Genomic DNA, 18,080 nt, shown 5'->3' with positions numbered 1-18,080 from the left:
GACTCTGAGGTGCTTTCCACTTCTAAATGTATAAACCTGTGGTTTAGAAGCTTCCACCTTGACAGGGGATTGGGTCATGATGGGGACAAAATTAATATCTAAAAGTGTATAAGCTGAACCTTTGTTTCCCATTCCAGGCTAATGGAGGCTGGCAAGACGCAACAACTCCATCTTCTGTGACTTCCCCTACTGAAGGCCCAGGAAGTGTGCACTCTGATACCTCTAACTAATCTCCTAGCAACACTTTTTCCCTGAGCTGTTCTGCTTTGATAAGTGCATTCAGAGCAATAGGAGGAAAAGGAAAGAGTTGTTTTTCTGTTTTTGTTTTTGGTAGCCCACCATCTACAGCTTTACTGTAAAACCTTGTCTTATTAGAAAACTTGGGAAACATGTTTTTTAAGGATTCATAATCATTTGTATTTATACTTAAAAATACACAATATTAAAAAGCACTTTATCCAATTAGGCCAAGACTTAGCATTGTTGACAGCCCTGTAGCTATTTTATTCTAATTTATTATCAATTGTTTTCACATGAATGGTTTCACAGTTGCCAATTACTTGACCTTAAGGGTGAAAATTCAATATAAGTTTAACCTCAATAGTGGGAGCAGACACAGAGATACATACACCTCACTGAAATTTACCTTCGGGCATATTCCCATCAGAAAACCGAACTGAATCACAGAGTTCAGAGTTCCACCATGTTTCATCTTTTCATATCTTAGAAAGCTGGAATAAAGATACTGTTCGGTTATTGCAGTAAACGATGGTCGTGTTTCAGAATTCTTCCTCGTCACATTTTTGTTGTGATCTCTTCCTTTATAATTTGATCAGAGACTAGTAGCATCTTTTCTCTCTCTGAAAGCATCAGTGCCCAGAGTCTACTCTGTAATTTAATCATGGATGTAGATTGTTCTAAGAGGTTGCTGCTTAGTTTTGTGAAAGCTGAGATCTGGGGGTTTTACAGTATGAGCCGGGCGCTGCACACTGACTTGTCAAGATTTGCTACTTCCTCTTGGCAACAAAAAGGCACCGTTATATGGAGTGTTGTATATAGTGTAGCAAAAGAGTATTTATACATCTCACCAATCAAAACACAGCTTTATTACCTCATGCGAACTCATACAAACCAATAGAATTTCAACATGTTCTGTAGCTTAGAGTGCTCACTTACTACCTCTGAACAATACTCACGCTGTAGTTTGTCTTTCTTATCTTTTTGCATCTTGTAATTAACTCTTTGTTTCCCTTCATGAAATGTAATGTACATTGTAATCTTTTAAAACACACACACACACACACACACACACACACACACACACACACCAAAATAAAACAACAAAATCGGTGTTGCATTTGCAACTTAAAAAAACAACAACTCTAAAGTGGAAACATTGGGTCTTAATTTAACATGGAATCAGTGAAACTGTTGTAAATACTGAGAAACATTTTGAATGTTCTTCATCTTGTTACTAATCCACGCAAAAAAAAAAATTGTGATGCATACAGATTTCAGTATTCAGTACTGTATATTTCACCCTGTGTAACGGGGCCCCCTATCCTTTTTCTCTTTTGTATTGTATGCGATTCTGAACCTGATTGAGTCATGGAAATAATTTGTGGCAGTGATTCTAATGTATTAAAAAACGTTTCGTGTTACTTTCTAACTGGATTACACCCTGGATTGAAAAAGTCTTCCTTGTGGTAGTTATATGTAGTTTCAAACATGAATAAACTTTTTGCTTTCATGACCAAATGTTACTATAATTTCTTATTGTTCAATTCTAAATCATCAGCTGAAATTACTGTCAACTGCAAAACATCAGAGTTATCCAAATGGGGATTATGTGTCTTTTTTAAGTACCAAGGGTAATTGTCATATTCTTGCCTACAAGGAACTTTAAAACAATAACTGAGGTTGGCCTTGATACTATCTTCACTGTGAGTACTTATCAAGGGCCTACTCTGTGCCAGGCATTATTCAAGGTTCTAGGTATAAAAAAATAATGGAGGAGGAGATTCCCCCCCACCCCCACCCCTTAGAGCTTACATTCTAATGGGGAGCATAATACACACACACACACACACACACACACATAATATAAGCTAATAAAGTTTAGCAATTATCTGATCTAATCAACTCGTATAAATAAAGAAACTGAGGCAGGCAAAGGTTCAATGACTTACTGATTAGTGATAAAGTCAAAAGTAGGAGCTGGGTTTTCTGACTCCTAGACCTGAGAGCTTTCCATTACTCCAAGTTTGCTTTTAATATTAACGATTTAACCATGGTCTTGGCACCTTGTCTCTTCAGTGTGGCCAGTCCAGTGATGATAGACTTTTAAGAGTACTCAGTGTTGAGCAAAAAATCTTTTAAAAAAAGTGTTTAGTGTCATTTTTTTAAAAAGATCACTACCAACAAAGGCCTACATATTTTCTTTTAAGCTGACTTTATTAAATCTTAAGAAATATAAAATCAACTAAAAACTAATTATGTTCTAAATTATATTTCTTTTAAAATGTTTAGAACTCATATATATGTATCTGTTGCTGACTTCTAAATCTTTATAATAGAAGAGAGGTCAATAACAGGTAATTGGCCTAGTTACTATATCTCAAGGAAATTGACTCACAGGAAATCAAATTAATGTTAATCAGTTGCAGTAAATTGTCTATGATAAATATAACTGTTTGACTATTTCAGTTAGTGTATCTAGGCAAAGTCAGATGAAGAACCACTGTTACCATTAATCTCTAAGCAGTTATTCTGTGAGAGTAAACTTTATAAAATAGATTATTCTCTGAACTGTTTTCCTAATGTGGGCTTGTGACCTGCCTATAAGAATCTCTACAGTAGCTTCATTGGTATTTGCATGATTCAATTTCATGGGCCAGCCTTTCCTTATCTTGGTACAAAAATTAGTTCCTATGACAAGATATTTCATAGAAGGACTTTAAAAATCTATGAATCTATAGGCATAGGTACCCCCTCTGCCAATCATATCTCCTTTCTACCTTAGAGAACAGGTCTTCATGAGATATGGTGGCTAAAGTCAGCTGGTGACTGACCTTCTGAAAAGGATCCCCTTTTCCCTTAAACAGCCTTCATAGGCATTTTATACACACACACACACACACACACACACACACACACACATCAAATAGAAAGAAGATGGTAGTTTTATGAGGAAAAAAATGGGGAAAAAAAGGGTTGGAACAGAGAGAAAGGACAAAGATATAAAGAGATACCATATCTATAAAATAGCTACTAGCTGGCTATATATAATGTATGTGTGTGTATAATATGCATATGTGTGTATATATACATATACACACATATGCATATACATATATATGCAGAGTGGGCTAAAAGTCACAAAGGGGTTTCAATATTTAATAACTCGTTTGTTTTTTGTTTTTAATTTATAATTAATTTATAATACCACAGCATCATATACAGAATTACATTCTGTGTGAAAAATCAAATCTTGTAAATGGCGAAAAGCAAAGAAAAAATAATTTTCAAAAAGTTATTAAAACATCATGACTTTGGGCCCACCCTATGTGTATATTTGTATATTATATATGTGTATACACATATAATTTTGCCATACCCATACTGGAAGCCTTTCCAGCTTGGGTAAGCCTCTTTCAGAGTTTGCCTCTCCTGCTATATTTAGTCTTTGAAAACTCAGGGCCCCCTCCATTACCATGATGAAGCCTTAGAGGAAGATATCAGTGGCATCATTTTAAAAAAATATGTGTGAAAACAGGAGATATACAAGTTTATCTTAATGCCCAATCAAATATTAAGTTCCTGCTATTTGCCAATCACTATACTAGATCCTGGGGATGTGTAAGGATCCTGCAAGGATCTTACATTCTATCATTCAAGGAGACAACATGTACACAAAGTGTTTATGATGCTTTTACACAATTCTGATTCTATCTACAAGTTGATACTACTCAAACAGAAGGTGATTGGTTGCTTTCAAAAAATGTTTTCCATTCTATACAAATGATGCATTTTTTCTAAACTCAAATTCATGACATCCTACCCAGGAAATATGTAAACTTCCAGTTGATTGCTCCTTCCATGTCCAACTCCCAGCTCCATTACGATGCAACCCAAACCCTAGTATCCTGTTCTGGCTTTGATCCTACTCACCCTAACAAGCAGAATCATCCCTGATCTGGGACCAGATTGCACTCTAACCTTCAAAACCCTACCAGTTCAGGGGGCGGCTAGGTGGCACTGGCCCTGGATTCAGGAGGACCTGAGTTCAAATCTGACCTCAGACACTTGACACTTACTAGCTGTGTGACCCTGGGCAAGTCACTTAACCCTCATTGCCCTGAAAAAAACCAAAAACACACCAAAAAACCCTACCAGTTCACCTAGGGGCAGCTAGGTGGCACAGTGGATAAAGCACTGTTCCTGGAGTTGAGAACCTGAGTTCAAATCTCACCTCAGACACTTACTGGCTGTGTGACCCTGTATGACCCTAAGTCACTTAACCCCAATTGCCTTAAACATCCGGGACTATGTCCAATTGTCCTGATATATATCTTACCACTGGACCCAGATGGCTCTGGAGGAGAGAATAAGGTTGGTGACCTTGCACAGCCCTCCCTCGCTTAAATTCAATTCAGTGCAAGTCATACCATCACCTGATGTCATGGTCCTCTTTGAGAACAAAGGACAAACAACAGCCAGTTCACCTGGCTTTCCTGCATGCTCTCCACAATAAAAAAGATTACCCAAGTATTGTATGGGCATAGGCTCGCAAGAAAAGGTAGCTAATGATGTGTTGGATAACTGGTGAGATACAAAAAAAATCTCAACAAGCTGGAAAAATGGGCTGAAACTAACAAGATGAAATTCCTTAGGGATCAATGCAATATATATATATATATACATATATATATATATACTTGGTTTAAAAAGTTCAATAGTAAAAGTTCATGATGGGAGATGGGTGAGAAAGAGCTAAATTCTTTTTTTTGATAATGAAAAAATCTCTGGAAATGGCAAGGAGAATGTAAATACAATCAGAATATAAAAATGTGATTTTTTGAAAATTTCGCTTTCATTACATTAATAGAAGCAATATCCAGAATAAGGAAGGTGCTAGTTTGCTGTCCTCTGCCTTGGCCATACCAGATTCAAAATAATGTTCTCAGTTTGGGATTTCCTAATTTAGGAGGGACACTGAACAAGCTGGAATGTCTCCAGAGGTGGGTGACCAGGCTGGAGGAGGGAACATGGGAGAGATGGATAGGAGACTGTATCCTACAAGAAATGGCTATAAGTAACCTATAGAAGAGCAAAAAGTAGACATGATTTTTATCTTCAAATATTGGAAGGTGGGAAGTAAGGAAGAACACATTTATTATGTACCTATTACATGCCAGACACTTTGTTAAATGCTTTAGAAATATAATCTCATTTGCTCCTCACAACAACCCTGGGAGGGAGGTGCTAACAAAAGCACTTCATATATTCATGTTACAACTAAAAAAACTGAAGCAAATGGGTTAAGCAAATTATCCAGAGTTACATAGCTAGTAAATGTCTCAGGCTGGATTTGAACTTAGGCCTTCTGAATTCCAGGCCCAGTGATCTATTTACTGAGCCATCTCCCTGCACAAGAGGGCTTAGCTTTGTTCTTGGTCCCAGAGGGAAGCTCAAGGAATTTGTGGTGAGGCAAATTTCATCTCTGAAAGAAGAGCCTTCCTAATGTCGCAAGCACTGCTTCCCCCCCCCCCCCCACCTTCCACATACACACATGTAGTGCAGGAGTGTTGTTCAGTAGCTCAAAAGGGGACAGAATAGACATCTCTAACCTCTTCTTCCGTCACTCTTCTCTAAGGGAGACTTTAATTTCTGCCAGGACAAGTAAGAAGGGGACCAGAAGCCTGACCACTCTGGTCTCTTTAGAGAGAAGGGGTACTGGGCTAGAATTATATCTGTCTGCTTCCTTAAATATTATTTGTCTACGGAATACAATTTTCAGGTTCGATCAAACTTATGATTGATATTCACTAATTGGGGGCATTAGCACACCAAGGTTTATAATCAGGGATTGTCTCCCTCCCTACCAAATAACAGTTCCACAATGAACACACGTAGCAATTGGCAAAGAAAACCCATATATCCAATTCAATAACAAAACAAATCAGAACACATAAATAGGAGACTATAACAAACACTGCAGAGGAGTAATGGCGCTCTCCCACTGGGAATGGGGTAACAACTCTACTGAGAGAAAAAGTCTTAGGTCTCATGCAAGAGTGCGAAGTCTCTAGCAATCTGGAGATGGTGACACGGTGGAGACTGCCAGCTCCTCTCATTTCAACTTCTTCCCAGAGTCCTATTCTCTCTTCAGTAACCTGAAGTGTGCTTGACCCCTTCCATCTTCTCTCTTGAAGCTAGAAGAGTGCTTCACTCTGTAATGTCTGGAATATATGCTTGTATGTATACTTTCTCTTATTACTGTTTAGCTATGATTTGGATAAGTGGTTTTTTTGCTACTTATTTTATGTGTTCATTGTGGAATTGGTATTTGGTTAAGAAGGGAAACAAACCTTGGAGTCCTTTACCCCCGCCCCCCATTAATAAAACAGCAACCAGAAGTTAGCTTGAACATGAAAACCACATCTCCCTAGACAAATAACATTTAAGGAAGCTGAAAGATAGAATTCCAGCCTTGTACCCCTCTCTCTAAGATGAGCAAAGCAACCAAAGTTCTGGCCCTGACCTCTTGCTTCCTTTCCTAGCAGGAAATACAGCTGGGGGAGAAGTGGCTAGATGTGTCTGTTCCATCTCCCCTTGGAGATACTCAGTGACACCCTTTTGCTACATGTGTAGGCAATCCTTGTTACCCTAATAAGAAGAGATGCTTAGGAGTGAAGGTGGGCTACTTAGAGATAATGAGTTCCCCATCATTTGAGTTCTATTAGTGTAAGCTGAATGTCCACTCCTTGGTAACTGTAGAGAGGGTCTCAGTTAAGCTGTGGCTTCATCACTAGAGGATCTCTCAAGTACCTTCCAAAGCTAAAATTCTGTGATTTTGTTGCAAATGTTGTGGGAGGTGGGACATCGGGGAAGGTAGGCTGTGGAGATGATGATTATGGTGCTCATAAGCTAATAAAAACAAATAGCAAGGCAGCTGGCTACCTAGGGACACATGCACACCTGAGCACCATTAGATTAAGTGCCATAAACACCTGGGAAATGTACAATTAGATAAAGAACAGGTGTGTATGTGTGTGCATAGGCCTCATCTGTGTAATGGGGATGATAGCAGTTGCATAAGAAGTAGCCTCCTGAAGTGGAAAGAGCTCGAGTTACTAGGTTGTTGTTGTTCAGTTGTGCCCAACTCTTCGTTTCCCCATTTGAGGTTTGTTTGTTTGTTTTGTAAACATCCTGGAGTGCTTTGCCATTTCCTTCTCCAGCTCATTTTACAGAAGAGGAAACTGAGGCCCAGCAGGATCACACAGCTAGTGAGTATCTGAAGCCAGATTTGAATTCAGGCCAATAAGTCTTCCTGACTCCAAGCCGGGCACTCTACACACTGCACCGCCACCTTGCAGCCTGTGAGTTATGAGGATCTCAGCTCAAATCCTGTCTCTGCTTCAATTTTACAGTGTGAACCATAGGCTTCACTGCATCTGTTAGAAGCACAGTTTCCTCATCTGTAAAATGGAGTCAGTAGTGTGATGAGGATCTGCAGCAAAGTGGTGGCAGTGTCAGAGGACAGTGTAGCATCAAGAACACTAGGTCTGAAGTCAAAGGACCCAGGGTTTGAATTTGAGCTTTGCCTGCTTTGTGACCTTAGGTAAGTTTTTAAAACTCTCTAGACATTAATAAAAATGAGGTGGCTGTAATAGATATTCTCTAAAGACTCAGTTCTGAATCCTCTGAAGAAGGAGACCTGGCCCTATGGGCAAGTCAGCTTTATATGTCTGAGCCTCAGTTTCCCCATAGTTAAAATGGGGACAATCATACTTGTACTGCTGACCTCACAGGATTGCTGTGAAGATAAAATGAGAGCATAAAGCTCTCTGAATGCTTTAAGGCCATCTGTACAAGGTGTCTCAAAAGTATTAGTGATATTGGGGGCAGCTAGGTGGCGTAGTGGATAAAGCACTGGCCCTGGATTCAGGAGGACCTGAGTTCAAATCCAGCCTCAGACACTTGACACTTACTAGTTGTGTGACCCTGGACAAGTCACTTAAGCCTCATTGCCCCACCAAAAAAAAAAGTATTAGTGATATTAAAAGCTTAAAAACCACACTGAGACTTTTGGGACATCTCATATAAATGTGTGCTGCTGCTGCTTTGATTGAGTAGTGAGCCACTAATAATAGATAAGAGCTTGGGGGAAGGCAAAGTGAATGAGGTGGGGTGGTGATCCAGAATGGATATTTGAATGTCAGTTCGAGAGTACTTTTCACCCCTGGCTATGAAGTTTTCTACCTTTCCTCAGCTCCCCTGTCAGACAGCTTTCTATCACTTAGCATGTGGCAGAATGACTACTGGTTCTGCAGTGAGAGGACCTGTATGACCCTGGGCAAGTCATTCTTTTGACTTCCATCTTCAAATTTCCCCATCTTCAAATAATGGGAGGGGGTAAGTGATTTTTAAGCCCTCTTCTAGCTATAAATTCTATGATTCCCTTTGACCCCAGGTGGAATCAATCATGACCCTGTTCCTGTGAATTAAAGTGATGTTCTCTTTCCTGAGAAACACAATCAATTTTAGCCCTTGCCAAGTTCAGGAATCCCTTCTAATAACAAACACTTCGCATTTTTATAGCCCTTTACAGTTTTTTTTAAAAGCATTTTCCAGGGGGCAGCTAGGTGGTGCAGTGGATAAAGCACTGGCCCTGGATTCAGGAGGACCTGAGTTCAAATCCGGCCTCAGACACTTGACACTTACTAGCTGTGTGACCCTGGGCAAGTCAATTAACCCTCATTGCCCTGAAAAAAGAAAAAAAGCATTTTCCTCACAATTGTCCTGCTAGCATTGTTGCCATTTTACAGATAAAGAAACTGGGACCCAGAGACCCATGGAGTTAGTGAGACCACTGCACTTGGATTCACAAGAGCCCTAGGTTCAAATTTCAGCTCTGCCACTTATTTGCTGTGTGACCATGGAAAAATAAACTTTTCTCAACCTCAATCTCTTCTTTTATAAAAAGGGGGTAAAGGGGGCAGCTAGATGGCGCAGTGGATAGAGTACCAGCCCTGGAGTCAGGAGTACCCGAGTTCAAATCCGGCCTCAGACACTTAACACTTACTGGCTGTGTGACCCTGGGCAAGTTACTTAATCCCAATTGTCTCACCAAAAAAAAAAAAAAAAAAAGGGGGTGTGTGTAAAAAAATAAAATTAAAGAGGGGGGTAATAAAATCCAGAGTCCTTACTTTACATTGGAGTTTTGATGATCAAATGGGCTAATGTATGGAAAGCAAGGTGCTCTGCATATATGTCGACTAGAATTACCATGACATTATATTCTGCTTTGATGAATCTGATTGCCAATAATGCAGATAGCTATTCATCCACTCTTTCTAGGATCATAGAGATAGACATAGAAGGGACCTTAGATGTCATTGAGTCTAAACCCTGGATTTTCAGATGAAGAAAGTGAAAACCAGAGAAGTTAAGTGATTTGTTCAAGTCATAAATGGCAGAAGTTGGATTCTCAGGTCCTTCTAGTGCAGGGCTCTTTCTACTGGACCATATTGACTTCTGTCCTTTAGAACTCTTATTCATGTCCTTCCATCCATCCGACAGCCTGAGGGTGGGAGATCCTTTAGATCTCTTGGCATTGTATGAATGACATTGCCTGTTCTTGCTACATTACCTGAGTGCCTCCTTTTCATGTTATAAATCTTTTTGGTGATATTGTCATACCATTTCTGTATACTTCTTTTTTTTTGGTAGGCAATGGGGGTTAAGCGACTTGCCTAGGGTCACACAGCTAGTAAGTGTCAAGTATCTGAGGCTTGAAATCAGGTACTCCTGAATTCAGGGCTGGTGCTTTAACCACTGAGCCATCTAGCTGCCCCCCCTATACTTCTTTGTTAATAATTTGTTAATAATAATGAGTAGCAGTCTTTCCATGCCCACTACATGCCTCTCTGTTATCCTTTGGATGATGTCTAACTTTAATATAATAATATATACTATAATTATGTCATGTTATTATTAAAACATATTAGTGTATTACAATTCTTCAACAAAGTCCTATTTTGGTCCTTTGTGGTAGAATAGTGGTGATGTGAAATTATTGAAGACTATGTCAATGGACTCTAAGCTCTATAGGTTCTACTATACTGAAAATATATAATATAGACCTGGAGACAGAATAGACCTGGAGACAGACTGAACCTGACATTTCATGATAAACCATGAAACAGAAAAACTTTTAAATGTCCCTGTGTGGCCTCTTTCTGTTTCCTCAATAATAGTCGTAGAAGGTCAGAAAATGGAGCAAAGGGTATTAATAATTGCAAAGTTTTCGTGTCTACCTGCGACTGTTGGCTTATCATAGATCATCTAAATGTGAGATCCTTGTCCAATGATCCACAAATTGGCATATTGATGGAAGAACTGAGCCACATCAATATTGAAATTCTCATGGTAAATGAAGACAGAAGAAAGTTGCAGCTAAATGTAATATGTTTTCCTTGGAGAGACAAAAGGAGTTGGCAGAATTGGTTTCATCATGTACCCAAAGGCAACAAGAAACATAATTTCAAAGGACACTTGGTCATCTCATCTAGCAGGGCTCACAACAAACAGAAGCAATTTTCAAGAAGATAATTGCAGTTCATGGGGCAGCATCAATTGTAGAGAAGGAAGAGGTAAAGAAAGAGGTTATGAAAAATCTAGCAAGATCCTCCAAACCAATGAACATATATTTTGTTGTTATTATTGAGTCATTTCAGTCATGTCTGACTCTCCATGACCCCATTTGGGGTTTTCTTGGCAAAGATACTAGATAGAGTATCCTTCTCCAGCTCATTTTGCAGATGAGGAACTGAGGCAAACAGGATTAAGTAATTTGCCTAGGGTCACACAACTAGTAAGGGTTAGAAGACAGATTTGAACTCAGGTCCTCCTGACTCTAGAGCCGTCACTTTTTTCAATAAGCCACCTAGATACGCCATATATTTTGTTACAAGATAGCTTCAGTGTTCTTTGCTAGATCTTTATCCAGGTCATTCCTTCTAACCATAGGTGTCCCACAGGGACCTATGTCCTGGGTCCTTTTCTCTTCTCCCTTACTTCACTTGGTGATCTCATCAGCTCCCAGGGATTTAATAATGAGTTCTTTGCTTATGTAGCTCATATCTACTTATCCTGACCTAACCTCTCTGTTGACCTCCAGTATCACATCTCCAGCTGCCTGTCAGACATCTCAAACTGCATGTCCAGTAGACTTCTTAAACTCAACATGTCCTAAAGGGAATTCATTATCTCTTCCCCTTCCAAACTTCCCTATTACTGTCAAAGGTAATAACATCCTTCCTATTCCCCAGGCTTGTAAGCCAGGTGTCATTCTCCACTCCTCCCTATCTCTCAGCCCACTCCCATATTCAATCTGTTGCCCAAACCCATTGATTTCACCTTTGCTACATCTCTTGAATATGCTCTTTCCTCTCCTCAGAGACTGCCACCACTCTGGTGCAAGCCCTCATCATCTCACACCTGCTTTATTGCAGTAGTGTGCTAGTGGGGCTGCCTGACACAAGTCATTCCCCACTCTAATCCAACCTTAATTCAGCTGTCAAAGTGATTTTTCTAGGGTATGGTGACACTACCCACTCCCCTGCTCAGACTCTAGTGGCTCCCTATCACCTCTAGGATCAAATAAATATTTTTCTGCTTGGCATACAAAGCCCTTCATAACCAATCCTCCTCCCCATACATGTACACACCTTTTCAGGCTTCTTACATCTTATTCCCTGTTATGTCCACTTTGATCTAGTGACACTGGCTTATTTGATGTTCCATGAACAGGACAATCCATCTCACTTCCATACATTTTATCTGGCTGTCCCTCATGCCTGGAAAACTCTCCTTCCTCATCTCTCCCTCCTGGCTTCCCTGACTTTTTAAAAGTCCCAACTAAAATCCCATCTTCTATAGGAAGCCTTCCTCAACTCCTCTTAAATTAAGTGCCTTCCTTTCAGAAAAACCTGAGAAGATTTATATGAACTGATGCAAAGAGATATAAGCAGAACTAGGAGAATAGTATATACACAGTAACAGTAACATTGTAATGATGAACATCCGTGAAAGACTTAGTGACTCTGATTGATACAATTCAAGACAATTCCAAAGTACTTGTGGTGAAAAATGCTATCCATCTCCAGAGAGAGAAGTAATGAACTCTGAGTGAAAATTGAAGCATTCTCTTTATTTTTCTTACTTTTTGTGACAAGGATAATATAGAAATATTTTGTATGACTTCACATGTATAATGGGTATCATATTGCTTGCCTTCTCAATGGCTGGGGAAGGGGCTGGAGGAGGAAGAAAATTTGCAGCTCAAAATTCAAAAGAGAATGTTAAAAATAAATAATGTTAAAACATATACAAATAAATAAATTGGAAAGAATAGTGCCTTCTCACAGTTAATTATTTCCTATTTACTTATAAGTAACTTGTTTGTACATACTTGTTTGGTTGTTGTCTCCTCCATTACATTGTGTGCTTCTTGAGGACAGGGACTATCTTTTACCTCTTTTTGTATACCCAGCTCTTAATACAGTGCCTGTCACCTGGTAGTCACTTAATAAATGTTCATTGACTGAGCTTGGACATGGGCATAGGGTGAAAAATATGTTGGAAAATATGACAAATATTTTCTTCTTTTTTATAAGGGAGATTTCTATTGGAGGTAACATATAATTAAAATGTGTTAGTGATAGAAAACCAAAAAGCATCAATAAAACACAATGCAAATCAATAAATATTTTTAAAGAAAATATGGCTTAAGTTTGAGAACCAAGAGGCTAAAGGCTTATAGATGACATTAAAGCTTCACAGTTGTATATAATGAATATCTTCTGCCAGAAGAAAGCCAGAAGATGCTATACATGGTGAATATTGAAAAACACCACACAAGCAAAAAATAAATTAACTCTATTTTAACAGACAGAAGACAACTAGTTACAGATCTAATAGTTACATCACAAAGAGTTGTCCGTATGCAGTCATGGACTAGTTAGAGCAAAGGTCAAAATCAATATCCAATTAGAAGAAAGGATAATGGTAAAAAAGGAGACACCGAACATTTGCAACAGTTTTCTCAACCTATTTAAACAAGCAACTGACATTTTAAAAAATGGGGAGTGGAAAAGGACAAAGATAGTAATAGTAACCATGATCACTTCCTGTAAAAATTTAATGGATTTAAAAGTTGTCACAACAAAGAGGCCAAAAGAGCTGAGAAATCACCTTAACCTCCTTAGGACCTGGAGAGAAATGGTAGTCAAGGACAACACTGGTTTAGATTACCAACTTAGTTGTAAAACCCTACAGAGAAACATGGAAGAAGATGCTAAGCAAAATCACCTCATAAAAGAGAGAAAAGCAACAGAAGCAAAAATGAGTCTACAGAAAACTTGGCATGGAGAAACAAAGCCAAGATGGTGGAGTAGTAGGAAGAAGTACAGCTGAACTTTCCCCCACAACTCCTCCACAAAAATCAGGAAAAGACAACAGACTATGTCCTGAGGTGAAATTAGGGGAAACAGTCATTTTTTCCAGCTCAGGTTGGCATAGAAAAAGAAACAGAGATATATTCTCTAGGGACAGGCTCTATCCAGGAGAGCATGGCATGGATCTGTCTAGGAGAGGGATTAAATGAATAGTGTAACCTTTCATCAGGGCAAAAAAAGGTCCCAAACCCACATAAAGGGGCTTGACCTTATGCAGACTGCAGGAACAGGTGCTACCTGGCAACCATCATTCATTAGCCAGTTCTGAGTGACAGATTCTGGGTGGATGGAGGAGGGGCCCTATGTATGAGTGACTTTACAAGTTGTGGGGCCTAGTCTGTATACTGAGAAGAAGAACAAGCTCAGAAACAAGCAGGAATTGTGTGATTCTGACCCCAGAAACAAAGCAGGACTGGGAGACTCAGTTCCAGCAACAGAATAACCAAGTTAGGAATCCCTGACCAAAGGGGAATCCAACAGTTCTGCTGCTCCGAATTTACAGAGCTTTCTAGATAGCTGATAGTGATTGACCCCAGCAGCAGTCTTGGAACTTCGACCAAGAGCAAACCTGAAGGAATATTGCTCAGATTCAAAGTAAGATCAGGAAATTTTAGGACTCAGACCAGAAGATAAGTGATTGAACTTTACCTTGATCAGACCACCAAGTCAGAGCACTGGACTATTCCTGGTCTGAGCTGTCCCTGGAATAACACAATACTCAATACCCCAAGAAAGGAATAGCAGGACATAAGAAGACACAACTCAATATGTATTCCAGGACCTCTGACCTCAGTCCAGACATTCTCTTCAGGAGTGCACAGACTATATCTCCAACAAAAAAATTCAAAAACAGGAAGTAGGCTGGAAGAATGAGCAAACAAAACAATCCCACCATAAAAAGCAATTAGACTGACAGGGACACTCAAAAAACACAAACGTAGAACAACAACAACAAAAATCCATGACTCCAAAATATCTCTAAGCACACAGTTTGGGCACAAATTCAACTATAACGCCTAGAATAGATGAAGTGAGCATTTTTAAAGAGTTTTCAAATGCTCTTACAAATAAAATGGACAATAAATGAGAACTATGAATGAAAGAATTAGAAATAGAATTAGCAGTTTTGTATAAGAGGCACAAACTACAACTCCCTGAAAATTAGCATGAACCAAATAGAAGCTAATGACTTTATGAGACAACAAGCAATATTAAGACAAAGTCAACAGGCTGAAAAAAATAGAAGAAAATGTAAGCTATTTCATAACAAAACAAAAGAAAAACCTAACCCAGAAAATAGATCAAAGGGAAATAATTTTAAAATAACTTGACTAACTGAAAGTCATGGTACAAAAAAAGAGCCTACACATCATATTTCAAAAAATCATGAAAGAAAACTACATAGAATTCCTAGAACCAGAAGGGAAAATGAAAATAGAAAAAAATATACCAGTCATTTCCTGAAAGAAACTTCTAAATGAAAATTCTCGGGAACATTACACCCAAAATTAAGAGCTTCCAAGTCAAAGAAAAAAAATGCTACAAGTAGCCAGAAAGAAAGCATTCAAGTGTCAAGGAGCCACAAAAAGCATCACACAAAATTTAGCTGCTACCTACACAAAGGGGTGGAGAGCTTAGAATTCGATATTCAAGAAGGCAAAGAATATAGACTTACAACCAAGAAAAACTCACCCAGCAAAACTTGGAGGAAATGGATCTTTAATGAAATAAAGGACTTCCAAGAATTCCTGATAAAAAGACAAAAATGAGAAATAAAGAAGTTGAGGCTCTGAATTAAATTTGAGAAAAGGTGTATATGATAAATATCTAGTAATTATGAATAGTAATAGAAAGGAATATACATACTTCTAAGATGTGTATGGAACCTTTATAGAAATTGGCCATGTATTAGTCACAAACAAATACCAAAAAATGGAAACATTAAGCCCATCATTTACCAAACAAAAGCAATAAAAAGAGAGAGGATTAACATTAATTGGAGATAAATAAATTAATCTTAAATAATTGCTAGGTCAAAAAATGAATCATTGAAACAACATTTAATTTCACCAAAGAAAATGACATTGAGATATTGTTCTAAAATTTTCAGGATTCAGCCAAAGCAATACTTAGGGAAAATTTTTACATCTCAAAATATGTTTATTAACAAAAGAGATAAAGAACAGGTTAGTGAATTGGACATGCAACAAAAAAAACCCCGACAACTTAGAAAAGCATCAAAACAGCTCTCTCAAGTAAACACTGAAAAAAAGAAAGAAAGAAAGAAATTCTGAAACTCAAAGGAAAAGCTAACAATATTAAAAGCAAAAACAAAATGTTGTATTGGTAAATAAAACTAGAAACTGAATCTTTTAAAAAATAAAATCAATGTCATTAGATTGTATGTGTTAAAAATAGAGAGGAAAAGCAATTGCTAGCTTCAAAAATTAACAAGGAGGATTCATAGCCAATGAAGAAGAAATAAATGATGTGATCAGAAAATATTTTCCTCAGCTACATACCAAAAAACTTATAGCTTAAATGAAATGGATGAATATTTATACAAATACAAACATCCAGACTAACAGAATAAGATATAAATAATTTAAATACTTCAATCTTAGAAAAATTGAACTCCTAAAGAAAGAAAACCCAGAACAACCAGATGAATTTACAAATGAATGATATGTAACTTTAAAAGAAAAATTAATTCCAATATTACATAAACTATTTGCAAAAAAATAAGAAAGAAAAGGGCCCTACCAAATTACTTCAATATCTAAACTAAAAAGAGATAAAATAGAGAAAGAAAACTGTAGACCTTAATGAATACCAATGCAAACAAGTTTAAATGAAATATAAGCAAAGAGGCTACATCAACATACCCAAAAGACTGTACAACATGACTATATTAGTTTTATACCAGGAATGCAGAGCTGGTTCAAGATTAGGAAAAACTGTAAGCATAATAGATCAAATTAATAACAAAATGATAAAAATAATTATACTGCATTGGCAACATTATAGCAATAGAAATGATTATTCCAATAGATCCAAGAAAAGCTTTTGACAAAACAAAACACCTGTTTATTTTAAAAACATTAAAAAGCATAAGAATAAATGGACCATTACTTAATATGGCATGTAGTATCTATCTAAAAACAAAATCCAACATTATATGTACTGGAGATAAACTATCAACTTTCCAATAAGACCAGGGGGTAAATCAGGATGTCCATTATCCCCATTATTATTTGATACAGTGCTGGAAATGCTAGTTATAACAATAAGACAAGAAAAATAAATTGAGAGGATAAGTATAGGAAAACAAAGAAACAAAATTATCACTTTTTATAGATGATATTATGGTCTACTTGGAGAACTCTAGAGAGTCAACTAAAAATTAATTGAAACAATTAATAACTTCAGCAAAGTAGCAGGATATGAAATAAACCTATACAGATAATAAATGGACAGCCTAAGTACTGCACTGCTACCCAGGAAATGTAGAGGGGCCTAGAGGAAGGCCTCCAGTACAAGTACATCCTCTGAGGAAGATCTGTGGGAAAACATGTACAAGAATCACACCAGTGAAAAATCCATTGTGATCTACATTGGTAGAAGGAATAGCCACCTCCTAGGGAGCAGATTCCACCCACTGAAGAAATACTGAAGGTTAATGATAAAAGTGATGATAATGACAATGATGGTGCTGACAACTTGATATGATCTCATAGCTTGTGAATCACAGAGCTGAGATCCGAGCCAGTGACTCTTTCCATGATGACATGAAGCATTGTTAATACTCCTGAAAAGTAGTCACCCAGTCTCTGCTCAAATACTATCACTGATAGGGGCTCACCCCCATTCTACAGCAGGGGCAAGAGCCCTGGCTGATGTAGACATTACTCCATCACTGGTCAGTACCTGTCTCTATAATTGGGTTTGGGGCCTTGGCCCCTGTGTTACCCTCTGTAGATGATTAACTTCAGGCCCACCTGGGTATTCGCAGGGAGGTCCATGATTGTTCCCCTCCCCACCCAGGTCCTAGCTCTACCCATTCCTCCACTCCTGCCAGCAGGATCCTGGGCCCAGCCTTTGAGGGTTTCTTAGCAGGACTGCAGTTAGCTGGTCAGACAAATATGAAACTTTTATTTAGTTTCCTTTTCCCAGCCTTCCAGGAGTAAACAGGCTCTGAAATTGTAGCCAGCACATCACCTTGTTCCAGCAGTGGTGACAGCAGCAGCAAAAGCAGGCACCAGAGAAGCTGATTAACTTTTCTTCCTCCCCCCCACTCTCTTTCCCTGCATTGCTCTCAAAACCCACTTGATCATCTTT

At 38.2% G+C, this 18,080-nt stretch overlaps 1 protein-coding gene across 2 annotated transcripts in view; it reads left to right on the top strand.

Annotated features, from left to right (window-relative positions):
* PBX3 (PBX homeobox 3) overlaps positions 1-1,318 on the top strand; it is a 311,413-nt gene extending 310,095 nt beyond the window's left edge. For both annotated transcript variants that reach the window (XM_043989758.1, XM_043989757.1), the window contains one exon: positions 138-1,318. Coding sequence is in view for 1 of the 2 variants with exons in the window: in XM_043989757.1 (XP_043845692.1) it covers positions 138-230 (93 nt within the window). In the remaining variant the exon portion in view is untranslated. The remainder of the gene's footprint in view (positions 1-137) is intronic.
* The last annotated feature ends 16,762 nt before the right edge of the window (positions 1,319-18,080 follow it).

The sequence above is a fragment of the Dromiciops gliroides genome, chromosome 2 (genome assembly GCF_019393635.1).
Source record: "Dromiciops gliroides isolate mDroGli1 chromosome 2, mDroGli1.pri, whole genome shotgun sequence".
Taxonomy (NCBI): Eukaryota; Metazoa; Chordata; class Mammalia; order Microbiotheria; family Microbiotheriidae; genus Dromiciops; species Dromiciops gliroides.
This window is presented reverse-complemented; position numbering and strand designations above follow the sequence as displayed.